This window comes from Saccoglossus kowalevskii, chromosome 9 (genome assembly GCF_978046115.1).
Source record: "Saccoglossus kowalevskii chromosome 9, keSacKowa6.1, whole genome shotgun sequence".
In the NCBI taxonomy this organism is placed as follows: Eukaryota; Metazoa; Hemichordata; class Enteropneusta; family Harrimaniidae; genus Saccoglossus; species Saccoglossus kowalevskii.
The window spans coordinates 3075528-3093885 of record NC_140649.1 but is presented as its reverse complement, the minus strand read 5'-3'; the positions used below and the strand labels follow the sequence as shown (position 1 = coordinate 3093885).

General features: G+C 39.2%; 1 protein-coding gene across 2 annotated transcripts in view; it reads right to left on the bottom strand.

The window, feature by feature from the left end:
- The window catches only part of LOC100373205 (spindle and centriole-associated protein 1-like), a 72731-nt gene continuing 54373 nt past the window's right edge, over positions 1 to 18358 (bottom strand). For both annotated transcript variants that reach the window (XM_085503052.1, XM_085503053.1), the window contains 8 exons: positions 16943 to 17035; positions 16552 to 16644; positions 9863 to 10094; positions 5349 to 5489; positions 4915 to 5139; positions 4367 to 4544; positions 1506 to 1572; positions 1 to 1073 (listed from right to left, as the gene is read on the bottom strand). In XM_085503052.1, coding sequence (XP_085359178.1) covers positions 1023 to 1073; positions 1506 to 1572; positions 4367 to 4544; positions 4915 to 5139; positions 5349 to 5489; positions 9863 to 10094; positions 16552 to 16644; positions 16943 to 17035 — 1080 coding nt within the window. In that variant the 3' untranslated portion in view covers positions 1 to 1022. The remainder of the gene's footprint in view (positions 1074 to 1505; positions 1573 to 4366; positions 4545 to 4914; positions 5140 to 5348; positions 5490 to 9862; positions 10095 to 16551; positions 16645 to 16942; positions 17036 to 18358) is intronic.

The following is an 18358-nucleotide window of genomic DNA, read 5'->3' as shown; positions in this document are numbered from 1 at the left end:
TTGATATAAAAATGTTTTATTTCAAAATTTATTTTAAAATTCTTGGCAGTGACATGCTTCAGAATATTTCTTACTGCTGACAAGATTCATTTCTTCTTTTATAGATTTTCTCATGTAAAATTTGATATAGTAGTATAGTTTACATCAGTATTAAAAAAATAAACTTGAATTGTTTAAAAATTAAGTCTGGCTTAATTAATAATTAATTTAAATTAGTCAGTTTGTTAAATCTTCTTATACAGCAAGTTATTTTTATTGGAGAAGGTGTCAGTAACTGTCTTCATGACTGTAAAACAATCTTGATACATTTTGATGTTAAAGCCATGTGTAAAAATAAAAGCTGTTCATTATCTCTTGACTTAATGACTATAATGAATAATGCTATAATTGATATCTCCATCCACAATAACAAAATTGTCTGAACATCTGACATTACATCAAACAAAGGAAACTTGTTGTTCCAGGTTATGTTTGAATCTCTGTAGAACGCAATATATCATAGGAATGCAACAACTCGACCAATTTGGTAAATGCGTAATTTTCTGCAAATCAGCACTGACTGCTGGAGATATAATCTTACTTTCTTGATGTCTAACTTTCAAGAAAATTCACTTAGGCATTCATGAATACGCAATTCACTGTAACATGCATGGAGTTGTTCAAAAAGATGTTTTCAAATTGCCTGCTAGCTGATGTATATGTCTGAGTACAAGGAGAACATTGTTTTAACATCTGACATCAAGAGTCATGTTTGAATTGTAATACTGGTAGTGTGTAGAATGTGGTTGGATGTTGTCAACTGTACAAACACTATAAACAGTAGGTACAAAGTCTTAAGACTAAGCTTTGTTGGACATGATAGCGAGTGTTGTGAATATGGATATCAGATTTTAACAAGAATACAGAGTAAATAATACATGCACATTAGAATAATCAAATGTCATTCATTTCAAACTGATTGGCATGCGATACAAGGCTACTCATCTCAAAGTCATTTCTAATGTTGAACACAGAGGGCGGTATTACTTTTTGAAGTGTGAGCTCAATGCAAAGAATCCAGCATTTGTCGAGTCCTGAGGAATAGAAAACAGAAAACAAATTATTAGACACCATGATATTACTAACTAACATGACTGATCTAATAAGATACACAAGTCACAAAGCATTTAGTTATCTGGCTATACACCCACACTCATACAGGTTTTCAGAAACAAAAATACCAGGTTTGGTCAAAGCCATGTAAATTGCATGGGGTCGTCAGCCAGAGTACCATAAAAAAGGATGATTCAAAGAAATAAGAAAAGAAAAAGTTCAGCAAGCAGTTGGTTAATTAAATGGAGGTTAATTTACATAAAAACAAATGGTTTAGTCTATAGTTTTTAATTTGCAAATAAATAATTCAATGCATATGACATTGCAATTACTATTTTAATGCCTCTATTTTCCAAGAACATCCATCACCTGTATTCTAAGACAACTAAAAACAGTTTCATTCTGTAACTCACCTGTGTTTTAGCACCACTTGCTACTGTTGTTAAATTGCTTATTGTCTTGATCTGTACATCACTCAACCTGCAGAGTGACATAGAGAGTGAATGTTTCAACATTTTCAGATGTTCACTTTTTTTTATTTAGGCAGTATTGATTATTCAACTTCACTACATAGCAAGGTGTAGGAAAGTATAATTGTATAATGCATGAACTAAATTTTGCAATGCATGTTTGAGAAAGTGGTCCAGTTAAAATCATGTATGGTACACCATATTGATGTGATCAAATGTGTCTTGTTGTCTCATACATTCTAAACATGGTACACCATATTGATGTGATCAAATGTGTCTTGTTGTCTCATACATTCTAAACATGGTACACCATATTGATGTGATCAAATGTGTCTTGTTGTCTCGTACATTCTAAACATACATTCTAAACATGGTACACCATATTGATGTGATCAAATGTGTCTTGTTGTCTCATACATTCTAAACATGGTACACCATATTGATGTGATCAAATGTGTCTTGTTGTCTCATACATTCTAAACATGGTACACCATATTGATGTGATCAAATGTGTCTTGTTGTCTCATACATTCTAAACATGGTACACCATATTGATATGATCAAATGTGTCTTGTTGTCTCATACATTCTAAACATGGTACACCATATTGATATGATCAAATGTGTCTTGTTGTCTCATACATTCTAAACATGGTACACCATATTGATGTGATCAAATGTGTCTTGTTGTCTCATACATTCTAAACATGGTACAACATATTGATGTGATCAAATGTGTCTTGTTGTCTCATACATTCTAAACATGGTACACCATATTGATGTGATCAAATGTGTCTTGTTGTCTCATACATTCTAAACATGGTACACCATATTGATGTGATCAAATGTGTCTTGTTGTCTCATACATTCTAAACATGGTACACCATATTGATGTGATCAAATGTGTCTTGTTGTCTCATACATTCTAAACATGGTACACCATATTGATATGATCAAATGTGTCTTGTTGTCTCATACATTCTAAACATGGTACACCATATTGATGTGATCAAATGTGTCTTGTTGTCTCATACATTCTAAACATGGTACACCATATTGATGTGATCAAATGTGTCTTGTTGTCTCATACATTCTAAACATGGTACACCATATTGATATGATCAAATGTGTCTTGTTGTCTCATACATTCTAAACATGGTCCACCATATTGATGTGATCAAATGTGTCTTGTTGTCTCATACATTCTAAACATGGTACACCATATTGATGTGATCAAATGTGTCTTGTTGTCTCATACATTCTAAACATGGTCCACCATATTGATGTGAACAAATGTGTCTTGTTGTCTCATACATTCTAAACATGGTCCACCATATTGATGTGATCAAATGTGTCTTGTTGTCTCATACATTCTAAACATGGTACACCATATTGATGTGATCAAATGTGTCTTGTTGTCTCATACATTCTAAACATGGTACACCATATTGATGTGATCAAATGTGTCTTGTTGTCTCGTACATTCTAAACATACATTCTAAACATGGTACACCATATTGATGTGATCAAATGTGTCTTGTTGTCTCATACATTCTAAACATGGTACACCATATTGATGTGATCAAATGTGTCTTGTTGTCTCATACATTCTAAACATGGTACACCATATTGATGTGATCAAATGTGTCTTGTTGTCTCATACATTCTAAACATGGTACACCATATTGATATGATCAAATGTGTCTTGTTGTCTCATACATTCTAAACATGGTACACCATATTGATATGATCAAATGTGTCTTGTTGTCTCATACATTCTAAACATGGTACACCATATTGATGTGATCAAATGTGTCTTGTTGTCTCATACATTCTAAACATGGTACAACATATTGATGTGATCAAATGTGTCTTGTTGTCTCATACATTCTAAACATGGTACACCATATTGATGTGATCAAATGTGTCTTGTTGTCTCATACATTCTAAACATGGTACACCATATTGATGTGATCAAATGTGTCTTGTTGTCTCATACATTCTAAACATGGTACACCATATTGATGTGATCAAATGTGTCTTGTTGTCTCATACATTCTAAACATGGTACACCATATTGATATGATCAAATGTGTCTTGTTGTCTCATACATTCTAAACATGGTACACCATATTGATGTGATCAAATGTGTCTTGTTGTCTCATACATTCTAAACATGGTACACCATATTGATGTGATCAAATGTGTCTTGTTGTCTCATACATTCTAAACATGGTACACCATATTGATATGATCAAATGTGTCTTGTTGTCTCATACATTCTAAACATGGTCCACCATATTGATGTGATCAAATGTGTCTTGTTGTCTCATACATTCTAAACATGGTACACCATATTGATGTGATCAAATGTGTCTTGTTGTCTCATACATTCTAAACATGGTCCACCATATTGATGTGAACAAATGTGTCTTGTTGTCTCATACATTCTAAACATGGTCCACCATATTGATGTGATCAAATGTGTCTTGTTGTCTCATACATTCTAAACATGGTACACCATATTGATGTGATCAAATGTGTCTTGTTGTCTCATACATTCTAAATATGGTACACCATATTGATGTGATCAAATGTGTCTTGTTGTCTCATGCATTCTAAACATCGTCCACCATATTGATGTGATCAAATGTGTCTTGTTGTCTCATACATTCTAAACATGGTCCACCATATTGATGTGATCAAATGTGTCTTGTTGTCTCATACATTCTAAACATGGTACAACATATCACTCGTCAAACAATACAGAACAACCCCACTACTTCTTTATAATATAGTTTTTACCTGTTTTCTTTGCCTTGCTGTAGTTTAGGTGATGGTGTACTTGTGGCAGATAGATCCAATTGATCAACACATGGCATGGTTACGGCTATGGTCTTAGTTAGACCAACTGACCTCTCATGGGGAATTGGAGAGATAGATGGAGACACTGATTCAGTCTCAGTAGGCTTTAATAAATCAACTAAAAGACAAAAACAAATGTGTGATTGATCAGATGTTAATATTTTAGTAGATGGGCTTACTACAGACACATTCTTAAAACAGTTTTATTACTTTTTTATTGGGAAATCAAGACTCATAAAGCATTGTGAAATTTTTTTTTCCTTATAGAGCGCCCTCAACTTATATAGATATTATTTTTCTCTAATTAGAAAAGTAAAATGCAGTGAAAAACTCAATTTGGTAAACTCAACTTGATTTTTGGGATAGTATTTTGTCTTGGGATGCCTACAAAATCAATCCTTCAGTGCAAACCAGTCAAACCAAATTTGTTATTTCTGTCTAAAATGAAAAGTAATCCGCAATATTTGAATTACCGGTACTCATCTTACCATGATGGTTGACATTTCCAGCATCAGATAGTGGTCTTCTATACGATTGTAACGACTGCAATCTGGCCTGTGCATCACTACGTTGCTGTGTTAATGTCGCTATCTGTTGGGTGAAGTCTTGGGCTTGAGTATTAGAGGATGTTGTTGTCATGGTAACCACTTTCACTTCTGTAGTGGATGATGAGACAGCAACAGATTCACCAGACAGCTGTTGAACTGGTATTTCTGTAGATAGATACATTTATATACCATTATTAACCTCATTTCACTGTGTTTTTTTTCAGTCATGGAAACGAATATTTTGGAATTTCTACAATACATACCATCTTTTGCATTTTAAAAATTATCATAATCTTGTGTGACTTTGCAATGTGACGTACAATTTAGTTGTACAAAAGTAAGAAGCATTGTCATCATTGTGTGTGACAACTCACCTGATGTTTTATGCAGGGTATTTCTATCTCTTTGTCTGGGAGGTGATATCATTACAGCAGTCTGAAGAGGTTTAACATAAGATGGCACAGTGCTAAGAACTGATGAAAACTGCTCAGCTAATTCATTTGTACTATCACCATCTAAAACAAACATGATGGACAAACACATCAATCAATCAAACAATATATATCACACATATAGGATTTTTTTTCTTTGTTTTATCTGCAACAATATGAACAATACTTCATAAGGATTCCAGTACCCCCAGGTATTAGAAAGATTTCTCATTACGGCAATACATTCACCATTCTATTAGCCCAGCAGACTGAATAAAACAATTTTATTAATCATGCATTTGGTTCAGAAAACTGAATAATATATTCTTTTTATTATCCATTAAAAAGACAAGTTGGTACACTGGAAAAATTATGTCCTTAGCAGATAGCAAAATGCAAAATGGATACAATGTATTGCCATTTTTTTGTGTTCTCACTAGAAACATGTACACCATAGCAGTACTGACACAGTGCCTCGTTTTACAGCTACACTGTTCTGACACTTCCATGGTCATTATTCTGACTGACACAGTGCCTCGTTTTACAGCTACACTGTTCTGACACTTCTACGGTCATTATTCTGACTTCCACAGTGCCTTGTTTTATAGCTACACTGTTCTGACACTTCCACGGTCATTATTCTGACTGACAGTGCCTCGTTTTATAGCTACACTGTTCTGACACTTCCATGGTCATTATTCTGACTGACAGTGCCTCGTTTTATAGCTACACTGTTCTGACACTTCCATGGTCATTATTCTGACTGACACAGTGCCTAGTTTTATAGCTACACTGTTCTGACACTTCTACGGTCATTATTCTGACTGCCACAGTGCCTAGTTTTACAGCTACACTGTTCTGACACTTCCACGGTCATTATTCTGACTGCCACAGTGCCTTGTTTTACAGCTACACTGTTCTGACACTTCCATGGTCATTATTCTGACTGCCACAGTGCCTCGTTTTACAGCAACACTGTTCTGACACTTCCACGGTCATTATTCTGACTGCCACAGTGCCTTGTTTTACAGCTACACTGTTCTGACACTTCCATGGTCATTATTCTGACTGCCACAGTGCCTCGTTTTACAGCTACACTGTTCTGACACTTCCATGGTCATTATTCTGACTGCCACAGTGCCTTGTTTTACAGCTACACTGTTCTGACAATTCCATGGTCATTATTCTGACTGCCAAAGTGCCTTGTTTTACAGCTACACTGTTCTGACACTTCCACGGTCATTATTCTGACTGCCAAAGTGCCTTGTTTTACAGCTACACTGTTCTGACACTTCCATGGTCATTATTCTGACTGCCAAAGTGCCTTGTTTTACAGCTACACTGTTCTGACACTTCCATGGTCATTATTCTGACTGCCAAAGTGCCTTGTTTTACAGCAACACTGTTCTGACACTTCCACGGTCATTATTCTGACTGCCAAAGTGCCTTGTTTTACAGCTACACTGTTCTGACACTTCCATGGTCATTATTCTGACTGCCACAGTGCCTCGTTTTACAGCTACACTGTTCTGACACTTCCGTGGTCATTATTCTGACTGCCATAGTGCCTCGTTTTATAGCTACACTGTTCTGACACTTCCATGGTCATTATTCTGACTGCCAAAGTGCCTCGTTTTACAGCTACACTGTTCTGACACTTCCGTGGTCATTATTCTGACTGCCAAAGTGCCTTGTTTTACAGCTACACTGTTCTGACACTTCCATGGTCATTATTCTGACTGCCACAGTGCCTCGTTTTACAGCTACACTGTTCTGACACTTCCGTGGTCATTATTCTGACTGCCACAGTGCCTCGTTTTACAGCTACACTGTTCTGACACTTCTACGGTCATTATTCTGACTGCCACAGTGCCTTGTTTTATAGCTACACTGTTCTGACACTTCCACCGTCATTAACCTGACTGCCAAAGTGCCTTGTTTTACAGCTACACTGTTCTGACACTTCCGTGGTCATTATTCTGACTGCCAAAGTGCCTTGTTTTACAGCTACACTGTTCTGACACTTCCATGGTCATTATTCTGACTGCCACAGTGCCTCGTTTTACAGCTACACTGTTCTGACACTTCTACGGTCATTATTCTGACTGCCACAGTGCCTTGTTTTATAGCTACACTGTTCTGACACTTCCGTGGTCATTATTCTGACTGCCAAAGTGCCTTGTTTTACAGCTACACTGTTCTGACACTTCCACGGTCATTATTCTGACTGCCAAAGTGCCTTGTTTTACAGCTACACTGTTCTGACACTTCCATGGTCATTATTCTGACTGCCAAAGTGCCTTGTTTTACAGCTACACTGTTCTGACACTTCCATGGTCATTATTCTGACTGCCAAAGTGCCTTGTTTTACAGCTACACTGTTCTGACACTTCCATGGTCATTATTCTGACTGCCACAGTGCCTTGTTTTACAGCTACACTGTTCTGACACTTCCATGGTCATTATTCTGACTGCCACAGTGCCTCGTTTTACAGCTACACTGTTCTGACACTTCCACCGTCATTAACCTGACTGCCACAGTGCCTCGTTTTACAGCTACACTGTTCTGACACTTCCATGGTCATTATTCTGACTGCCGAAGTGCCTTGTTTTACAGCTACACTGTTCTGACACTTCTACGGTCATTATTCTGACTGCCACAGTGCATCGTTTTACAGCTACACTGTTCTGACACTTCCGTGGTCATTATTCTGACTGCCACAGTGCCTCGTTTTATAGCTACACTGTTCTGACACTTCCATGGTCATTATTCTGACTGCCAAAGTGCCTCGTTTTACAGCTACACTGTTCTGACACTTCCGTGGTCATTATTCTGACTGCCAAAGTGCCTTGTTTTACAGCTACACTGTTCTGACACTTCTACGGTCATTATTCTGACTGCCACAGTGCCTCGTTTTACAGCTACACTGTTCTGACACTTCCGTGGTCATTATTCTGACTGCCACAGTGCCTCGTTTTACAGCTACACTGTTCTGACACTTCTACGGTCATTATTCTGACTGCCACAGTGCCTTGTTTTATAGCTACACTGTTCTGACACTTCCGTGGTCATTATTCTGACTGCCAAAGTGCCTTGTTTTACAGCTACACTGTTCTGACACTTCCGTGGTCATTATTCTGACTGCCAAAGTGCCTTGTTTTACAGCTACACTGTTCTGACACTTCCATGGTCATTATTCTGACTGCCACAGTGCCTCGTTTTACAGCTACACTGTTCTGACACTTCTACGGTCATTATTCTGACTGCCACAGTGCCTTGTTTTATAGCTACACTGTTCTGACACTTCCGTGGTCATTATTCTGACTGCCAAAGTGCCTTGTTTTACAGCTACACTGTTCTGACACTTCCGTGGTCATTATTCTGACTGCCAAAGTGCCTTGTTTTACAGCTACACTGTTCTGACACTTCCGTGGTCATTATTCTGACTGCCAAAGTGCCTTGTTTTACAGCTACACTGTTCTGACACTTCCATGGTCATTATTCTGACTGCCACAGTGCCTCGTTTTACAGCTACACTGTTCTGACACTTCTACGGTCATTATTCTGACTGCCACAGTGCCTTGTTTTATAGCTACACTGTTCTGACACTTCCGTGGTCATTATTCTGACTGCCAAAGTGCCTTGTTTTACAGCTACACTGTTCTGACACTTCCGTGGTCATTATTCTGACTGCCAAAGTGCCTTGTTTTACAGCTACACTGTTCTGACACTTCCATGGTCATTATTCTGACTGCCACAGTGCCTCGTTTTACAGCTACACTGTTCTGATACTTCCATGGTCATTATTATGACTGCCACAGTGCCTTGTTTTACAGCTACACTGTTCTGACACTTCCGTGGTCATTATTCTGACTGACACAGTGCCTCGTTTTACAGCTACACTGTTCTGACACTTCCATAGTCATTATTCTGACTGCCACAGTGCCTCGTTTTACAGCTACACTGTTCTGACACTTCTAAAATTTTGACCAGAAATTGCTCACTTATTTTTACTCAAAAAATTTGTTTAAAGACATGACTTTCTATAACTATTCTATTTCTGCAACTGTATATAACCCAACTTATATATTTGTTGAATTGTCTAAAAGTGGATGAAAATTTATCTTTATTTTGCATTCTAAAAACCCGACAGTTTTGCAACGACAATTATTTAAAGGTGACCGAGTTTTACGGTACTCATCACAACTACTGATTATGTAAATTATACCCCCACACTGATTTCATTTTTAGGTAGAACACTGCTCTCAGACAATGTGATAAATCTATAACTCTTCTGAGACTATGATTCTTTTGGGACATGTGTTATATATGATATGAGCTTTTTTCCCTCTAGAAAGCGTTATTTTTATAGCTTAAACAATGTTTTTTTCAAGCATACAGGTAGGATGTTCATTCAAACTGTGGAAATCAAACAAAGAATTAATTAATTATTCACCTTGTTCAATGACATCATTATCTTGATGGGGTTCTTGGGAAGCATAAATCGTCACAGGCGGTAGTTGACTTTCAAACTGATATGGCAGATTAGACTGCTGCTGTGTTTGTTGATAACCTAGCTGTCTATCAAAAGCTTTGTACAATCCGTGAGCTGGTTGTTGAATCGTGATGGGATGTAGATCTGAAGACGGTACGCCTTCAGGTGTTTTGATAACTGAAGAGATCATTTGCTGAGATAGAAGACATTAAAAATTTAAATCTCACAGTAATTATTTCTGTATTAAACACTCAACTTAGATGGGGTGCACTAAGTTGTAGTGGAGACTCGCGGCAAGGATTACATAATGCACAACTCGCTATTAAAGACGACTACATTCATCTGCAGATGAGGTGTACAATAAATTATTCAAATCTTGTGGGAGTTAAGAAAATCTGGTAATAAAAAGCTGATACAATTCAAGATAGTTTTATCACTGATTGCACACCTATACAGCTATTTAGTTCTTATAAAACTATTTCAGGAATAACACCTACTATTTTTAACATGTCACTAATTTTAATTTTTAAAACTAGCGCCGAAGGCGCATATTAGTTTTTATGTTTATATAAGAGATTGCATACTTACCTTTGGTTAATGAGATTTTAATTTCATAAACAAATGGGATAATTGCCAATTATCATATATACTGGTTAAATAAAATCGAAATAACAGTGGATAGCTCCCGTAGGGGGCGTCCTTCCCCTGTCATCTGATTTGCATACTTCCAGATCTTTTTGACCACGATATTGATTCGTAGCTATTTATCTGGGGTGGTTTTGGGTGGGAAGGTAAGTATGCAATCTCTTATATAAACATAAAAACTAATATGCGCCTTCGGCACTAGTTTTAAAAGTTTATTACAGAGTATTGCATACTAACCCCTTTGGTTAATGAAATTTTAATTTCATAAACAAATGGGACAGATTACCAGAGAATATCTCTTGGCAGATAAATACTACCCCACCTGATTATGGAATTGAAAAAATTCCATCCCCCTAACTGTATAACTCCCGCTAACTGAATAATTCTTGCAGTTGCGGGAAGTTACATGCCCTATTGTTTCGTTACAACTTGGCCTGTCACTAGGTAGCCTAACGAGTGTAGGCCCTGTGACTCGGCCGCTAGGTCTTTCAGGTAATAAGAGAGAAAAGTGTTGCTAGTTTTCCAGGACCCGGCTGCTAGCACCTGGGCTAAAGAAGCTCCGCTAGCAAATGCCAGTGTATTACCTATGCCTCTTAAGTCATGCATCTTGGCAGTGACTTTGCCTGCCTCTGTGCTCAAATACTTATCACTATAAGCGTGGTAAACTGTCTCTTTTACCCATCTCGCTAACGTGAATTTCGACGCCGCTGAGCTTTGTTTACCTTTTTGGTAACAAACGAACATCGACCTTTGACCCCTTCTGACCCCGGAAGTACGTTTCTTATAATAAGCTAGCGCACGTACCGGACAAAGAATTCTGTCTTGTTTTTCATTGGAAATATTGCTCAGTGCCGGGATAACGATCGGAGTCGCCGTCTCGTGCAGTTTCTGATTTTTTCCTCTGAATTTTACTGATGTCATTAAAATCGCTTTATCGGGATAAAACACCGTAAAATTGTCTTCAAATGACAGAGCGTGTATTTCGCTAACTCGCCTCCCTGAAGCGAGTGCTAGCAGAAAAACAGTCTTTTTCGTCCAGTCCTGTAGTGACGCCAATTCCTTCGATTCGTATGGGAATCGTCGTAGCGCTTCAAGGACTACTGACAAGCTCCATGCAGGTGCTTTGTACCTCTCAATGGGGCCCGCCTGTGTAATAAAGCCCTTGAACAGATCAGAGATTGTCGTGTCATCCGAAATGTTTTTGCCTAGGCTTAGTTTGAGTACAGAGTTGATCGCCGATTTATAGTTTTCTACTGTCCCCGGTTTCAACCTTTTTTCGTTGATCAAATAAGAAAAAAACTCCGCTACTTGGGGCAAAGAGGGATAGAGTGGATGTATATCCCCTGCAAGACACCAATTACGAAATTTTTCCCAGTGGTATTGATACAATCCATTTGAGGAATCCCTAAGCCCGGCCGTCGTTGTTTGCGACACTTGGCTTGAAAACCCTTGCGCAATTCTAAATTGCTGGATAGTTTCCACACGTGAAGTTGGTACAGCTCCGGGTTGGTTGGTGTATAACCGCCGGGTTGTGTCAACGTGATTTCTTGTGGCAGGCTTCTCGGATGGTCCGTTAGCAGAGACAGCAGTAACGGAAACCAAGTCTGAGACGGCCAGTTCGGTACCACTAGAATCATGTGCGAGTTCTTCGATTGTTCCAGTTTTTGTAACGTTCGGTGGATCAATGGAAATGGTGGGAATGCGTAACTGAACATTCCGCCCCACTCCATCTGAAGTGCGTCCCACGTCAGTGACTGTTTGTCCGGATAACGCGTCACAAAAACGGGACGTTTTTTGTTTTCCGGTGTTGCAAACAGATCTACCTGGGGTTCCCCCCACATGTCGAACACTAGGTTTACTGCCGTCTGTGACAGCTCCCATTCTGTGTCGTCGTAGGGTTTCCCCCGGGATAGCGAGCCCGCTACACCGTTTTGGACTCCCGGTATATGTTTGCACATCAGCTCGACTTTGTTTTGTGCACACCACTTTAGCACTGCTACAGCATGGTCGTTTAACGACTGTGATTTCGTTCCCCCTTCCTTGTTGAGGTAAGCTACTACAGTCTGATTGTCGGATCTTATTAACACGGCCCGGTTTTTTACCGCTTTTTTGAAGGATTGCAGGGAGAATTGCACCGCTAGCATTTCCAGTCGGTTTATGTGAAATTTCCTTTGTTTTTCGTTCCACTGACCGTGTGCAATCCCGTCCATGCAGTGCCCTCCCCAGCCCGTCATGGATGCGTCCGTCACCAACGTTACTGTCGGTTTCGCCTTGTCCATGGGAATCCCCGCCGTGAGGTTCTTGAGGTTGCCCCACCACGGAAGTGATTCCAGAAAGGCCGGTGTGAACAGTACCGGTTTTTCGTATTTTATCCCGTCCTTTGATAGTCGCATTTTTAACTGTGCGTCTAACACTAGGCGTTGGATCGGTCTGGACTGTAGTGCCGCTCTCGGTACTAAGCCCCTCATCGAAGTTAACATCCCCACTAGTCGCATTACCTGGCGTAGTGTGGCTTGTTTTTGTTTTAGAAATGATTGTATCATTTTTTGTACATTGTCGATTCTGTGCTGGGCTGGTCGGATCATGCCTTTCTCCACATCCAGTTCCATGCCCAGAAAGACTATTTTCTGCGTCGGTATTAATTCTGATTTTTCCATATTTATCAGAAAACCTAGCTTTAGCAGTAGACTGACAGTCCACTCGGTTGATTGACAATCAGGTTCCGATTTTGACTTTTTATCAGCCAGTCGTCTTAGTAGGGGTTGACGTCTGCTGCGTTCTTGTGCAGTAACGCCACCACTGTGCGTAGAACTTTTGTAAACAGAAGTGGGGCTGACGTCAGGCCGAAAGGTAGGACGGTGTACTGATACGTTACACCGTTCACCACGAATCGTAACAAGCGCCTGCTTTCTGTGTGTATTGGTATGTGCAGGTAAGCGTCGGTCAAGTCGAGGGACGTCATCCAGTCCCCTTTTTGAATTGACGTTCTCACTAGTGCCGGAGTTAACATTTTGAACGTTTCTTTCTTCACAAATTTGTTCAACTCCTTTAAATCCAGCACCAGCCTGTACCCACCGTTGGATTTCTTGACGGGAAATAACCTCGAGATGAAAGAATTTTTCGGGTTTTGTACCCGCTGAATTACCTTTTTTTCGAGTAGTATTTCCACGCTTTCTTTCAGTATTGTTGACTGAGTAGAGCCCGGTTTCCCCGAAATACATGTTCTTTTTTCGCATTTCGGTTCTTTTATCAACGGTATTCGATAGCCGTGTGTTATTATCGATATCACATACGGATCGTTTATCGTTTCTTTCCACCGGGGAAAACATTTCTGCAGACGCAGTGCCACCGGCGTCGAGGGACTCACCAACCCTCGGTCGCTTGTGGTGGTATACATTGACATCGCCGATTTCTCCATTTCCCCCTGGAGTGAATGCAGCGTTATATCCCCGTTTAACGTCCTTCCCCCCCCCTTTTTTTTCCAACCTGGAGGGGAGTAGGGACTCTGCCTTACGGATTTCTGTTTTTTCACCGGTCGATGCGTCATTCTCCCTAGGTCCACGCATTCGGCCGGTTGTTTGTTTATACGATCGCCCACCGACCTGAGGTGCGGCCGACCGTGTTTTTGTTGTGCACGATTGAGTTCCCGCCATCCTGGGCACTGAACAAAATCGCTTAATGCACCATGTTTTGCACGACTTGGTTCCCGCCGACCTGGGCACTGAACCGAATCGTTTAATGCAAGTGGTATATGTGTAAGGGGATCTGTGGTTTGATTTGTTTGACAAAAATACTCGGAAACTTGAGTAATATTTGACATGTTTAATCGCACCTTGTTTTGATACATTACCATATTTGCTGACGTATAGTCAGGAAGACTTTTTAGTGTTACCAGTCTGTTTCGAGAATTGTTTATTCTGTCGCTGCTGGTCTCCAGTTTTTCCTTTTGCCTGATTCGGGTTTGCCTTTGCGTTTCCCTTGGGCTGACCCGTAGTAGCTTGGTTAACTGGCTTCGCCTTGGTCGCGATGCTCTACTTGTTATTAGCGCCTTCGATCATCACACGGTTAACTTTTGCCGCTGCTTTCTCATCCAACTTAGAATTCACAGCGCTGAGTTTTCCGTCGAATAATTTGGTCCCTCTGAAATCGATCGTCGCCAATTCGTTCTTGATTTCAGCGTTGGCGGCTGTCTTTAGCATAGCGGACCAAACTGCTGCACGGCGAGAGTGTTGAATAGTCGCTCGTAACTGGAGATGACTCTGTATTATGTCAGCGTCGACGACGTTAGTAGCGACCAACAGCGGCTCTAATGTGCTAAACAGTTCATCCTTGGTGATGTTGCCCGTTTTGAATTTCGCTAACTGAATTTGTGTAGTAGTAGTGAAAAATTCTCTATGGCTTAATGCAAGAGAAGTGTCCCAAACATTGTTTTCCAATCTACATAGCGTTGACTGGGACAGGCAATACAGGATGTAAACTTGTGGTTTGCCGAGTGGATGTTTCGTTATACTTCCTTCGGCGACCATTTCCCGGACGCATGGCTCCAGTTCTGGTGGTTGTACGCCGAGAGGTCCTTCGTGCAGGCTGGCGTCGGTACCGACCGGTGTTTTCCACTCATCAGCGGGCGGTATAACTTTTTGGTAGCGTCTGCTCCAATCGTCCCGGTTAGTCCCCAAGAAGTCGTCCTTGGTGGCTGTAGCGGTTTTCTCGGTAACTTCACGATCCCATTTGCCTCCTCTGATCACACGTTGTGTTATAGCAGCGCCCTGTGTCAGTCGGGGAGACCATGGTAGCATTGCTAAAGTCACAAAAGTGTCCTTTTTCGGCAGTGTAGACAAACCGATTGAGAAACGTGGGGCGTCCGCCATCGGTGGAATCGGTAGAGGTAAGATTTTCTTGACCATAACCGCACCTTTCGTGATAGCATCGGAGCGGATTTTGAATTCGGGGTCCTCCTTGTCGGTACCACTCGCTGTTGTGGTTTTCGACAGTTGATGTGCCCATTACATTTTCTGCCACATGGAATGCAAATACGGTGATCATCGTAAGTGAGCATCGATATATGGCACTCTTCACACTTTCGTCCGAAAGTGTTTGAATCCGAAGTGCTGGGATGAACGGTGTTCAACTCTCCGGTATCCATATTTTCCGCCATCTTGAAACTGAAGGCGGGCTTGTGAGTTTTGTTACTAAAACTACAATTTTTTACTCAAGGTGACTAAGTACGAAGTTCTTGATGTCCACAAGAGCTTCCTGACACACTAATAGTTCGGTGGCTGTGTTGATGGGTGGTAACAATGTATTTCCACCGCAAAAACAATGATATTTTGGCAAGCCCAAATTTCAACCGTGAATCAATCTCGTGGTTAAAAATGGAAGTATGCAAATCAGATGACAGGGGAAGGACGCCCCCTACGGGAGCTATCCACTGTTATTTCGATTTTATTTAACCAGTATATATGATAATTGGCAACTATCCCATTTGTTTATGAAATTAAAATCTCATTAACCAAAGGGGTTAGTATGCAATACTCTGTAATAAACATAAAGTGCAAGGCGCCTGAATTGTAAATCTGAGATAACAAATCCCTTAAAAAATAATGTGTGTTACATTGAAATCTGCCCTGACACCAAGAACTGTACATTCAGGTGTATTTCTAAAGGGCAAAATTTAGTTGAATTCAATCAATTAATGATTCAGTGAACAACACATGCAATTTTGGGTTTGTAAATACAGTAGAGCAATTGCTTTCAAGGATACCAAGTTTTTTGAAAAATATGTTAATATTGGTCACTAAGATTCTATGGTGATATGTTAACGTGGTGATAGATGATAAAATGCTACTTTCATCCACTTATATAACATGTTGCATTGATTCTACTTGGATAGAATGTATTTTTGACATTTTTGTATAAAATTGTCATCAATCAAACCACCCGTAACACAAACAGTTGACACTGGAGGGTGATGAGGCACAGATATCAATGATTTTAACATTATCTACCTTGACATAATGCAATTGTGACTCAGTATTAATCCTATAATGGTTGAACTCTGCCTGCATGTTTAGAAACTGATCCTGGGTTGTTAAAAGCTCCTGTGAAAGAAGGAAAAAGCCAATTACCATCCTACATCAGACAAAAGCTCAAATGACATGGAAGGAATGTGAACTGATACCTATTTATTTTCTCTAGTCACAAGTCAAACAAAAAAATTAAAAAGATTACATATCCATTCATTTTGTGAAAACACATTTCTCACTGTGAATTGAATGTTTATTATTTGTTTTGGAATATCTTTCAGGTATATACCAGATTAAAATAAAATCCATGCAAAAATGCCTCAAATAGAGTAAAAATACCACCAACTTTTGAGCAAGAATATTATGTACTTACAGAAGTTAAGACATCAATCAATGCCCTGTGTTCTTGTAGTCCCTCTTCCAGTCTTACTCTTGATTTACTCTCATTCTGAAGTAATGTTTCACTCTGAAAAAATGGATATTAAACAAGATATGAATGTCACAGTACCCGTCATTAAATTATACAAGCAGCATGTCGACTGAGATAGCTCCACTGTTAGCAATGCACATTTCAATTAAAGAACTGAAGATATCATTAGATACAATATGTATAGTATCAAAGCAATCGGACTTGCTGTTTTCAACAAGAATTCGAAAATATCACCAAAAATTACAAAAATATTCATCAAAATTAGAAATCATCGTGAAATGAAAGAATTTAGGAGAGGTCTACCTGAGGTACCTATTGTATAGTATCAAAGCAATCAACTTGCAATATTTAACAAGCAGACGAAAATATCACTTTTTACCAAAAATGACAAAAATATTCATTAAAATTAGAGAATTGAAGATATCATCATCAAATGAACAAATCTGAGAGAGGTCTACCTGTAGTACATATATGTATAATATCAAAGCAATCAGACTAGCGGTTTTTAACAAGAAGACGAAAATATCACTTTCTACCAAAAATGACAAAAATATTCATCAAAATTAGAGAATTGAAGATAACATCATGAAATGAACAAATCCGAGAAAGGACTAACAAAGAACCTATGTTGAAAATATGAAAGCATTTGGTTTAACGGATTTGAAGAAAAAGACTACATACTACAGAAGCCGGACGCCGCCGGACAATCACTCATATGATAAGCTCCACTCAACAAAGTCAACAGTGGAGCTAAAATACTCATGTTAAAATAATACATGTAACATCTGCAAACAGGTGAAATAATATGTACTCTATGTGGGTACAACTCATCATAAAGTGATTTCCCTTAATCTAGTATTGTACTGATAACTGAAAACTTCCATTGACCCATCTCCAAAATCTTGGAGTACACAAGTGCAACCAAACTATGTCCCATACATGTATACATGCTCAAGAAACTGCATTCATAAATCTGAGTAAACCTTGATGTTCCCTTAGTAACTTGACTTCTTTGTTGGTAATTCAGGTCTTTGTATATTACCAGGACCTGGGTTTGTTTCAGTATCACCACTATAATTCCCATCAAAATGTAGCCCTGACCCCCCTCTACATTTTCCACTGAGATTACCAGGGTAGTAATGGTACAACCCATTTATCCACTAGCAACTGAAGCTATATTAACACCACATGTGTCAATGTGCCTGGCAAAATAGTAACTGCAAAGTGTTTTCACTGATTTTCAACTTTGTGAGCCGGTATTTCAGTGATGGCTCTTTATAATGTAATGCAATTTTTACAGTTTAAAGATATAATACACAAAAACATTTCTGACCACTTTTTTTCACAATTTCAGCGTTA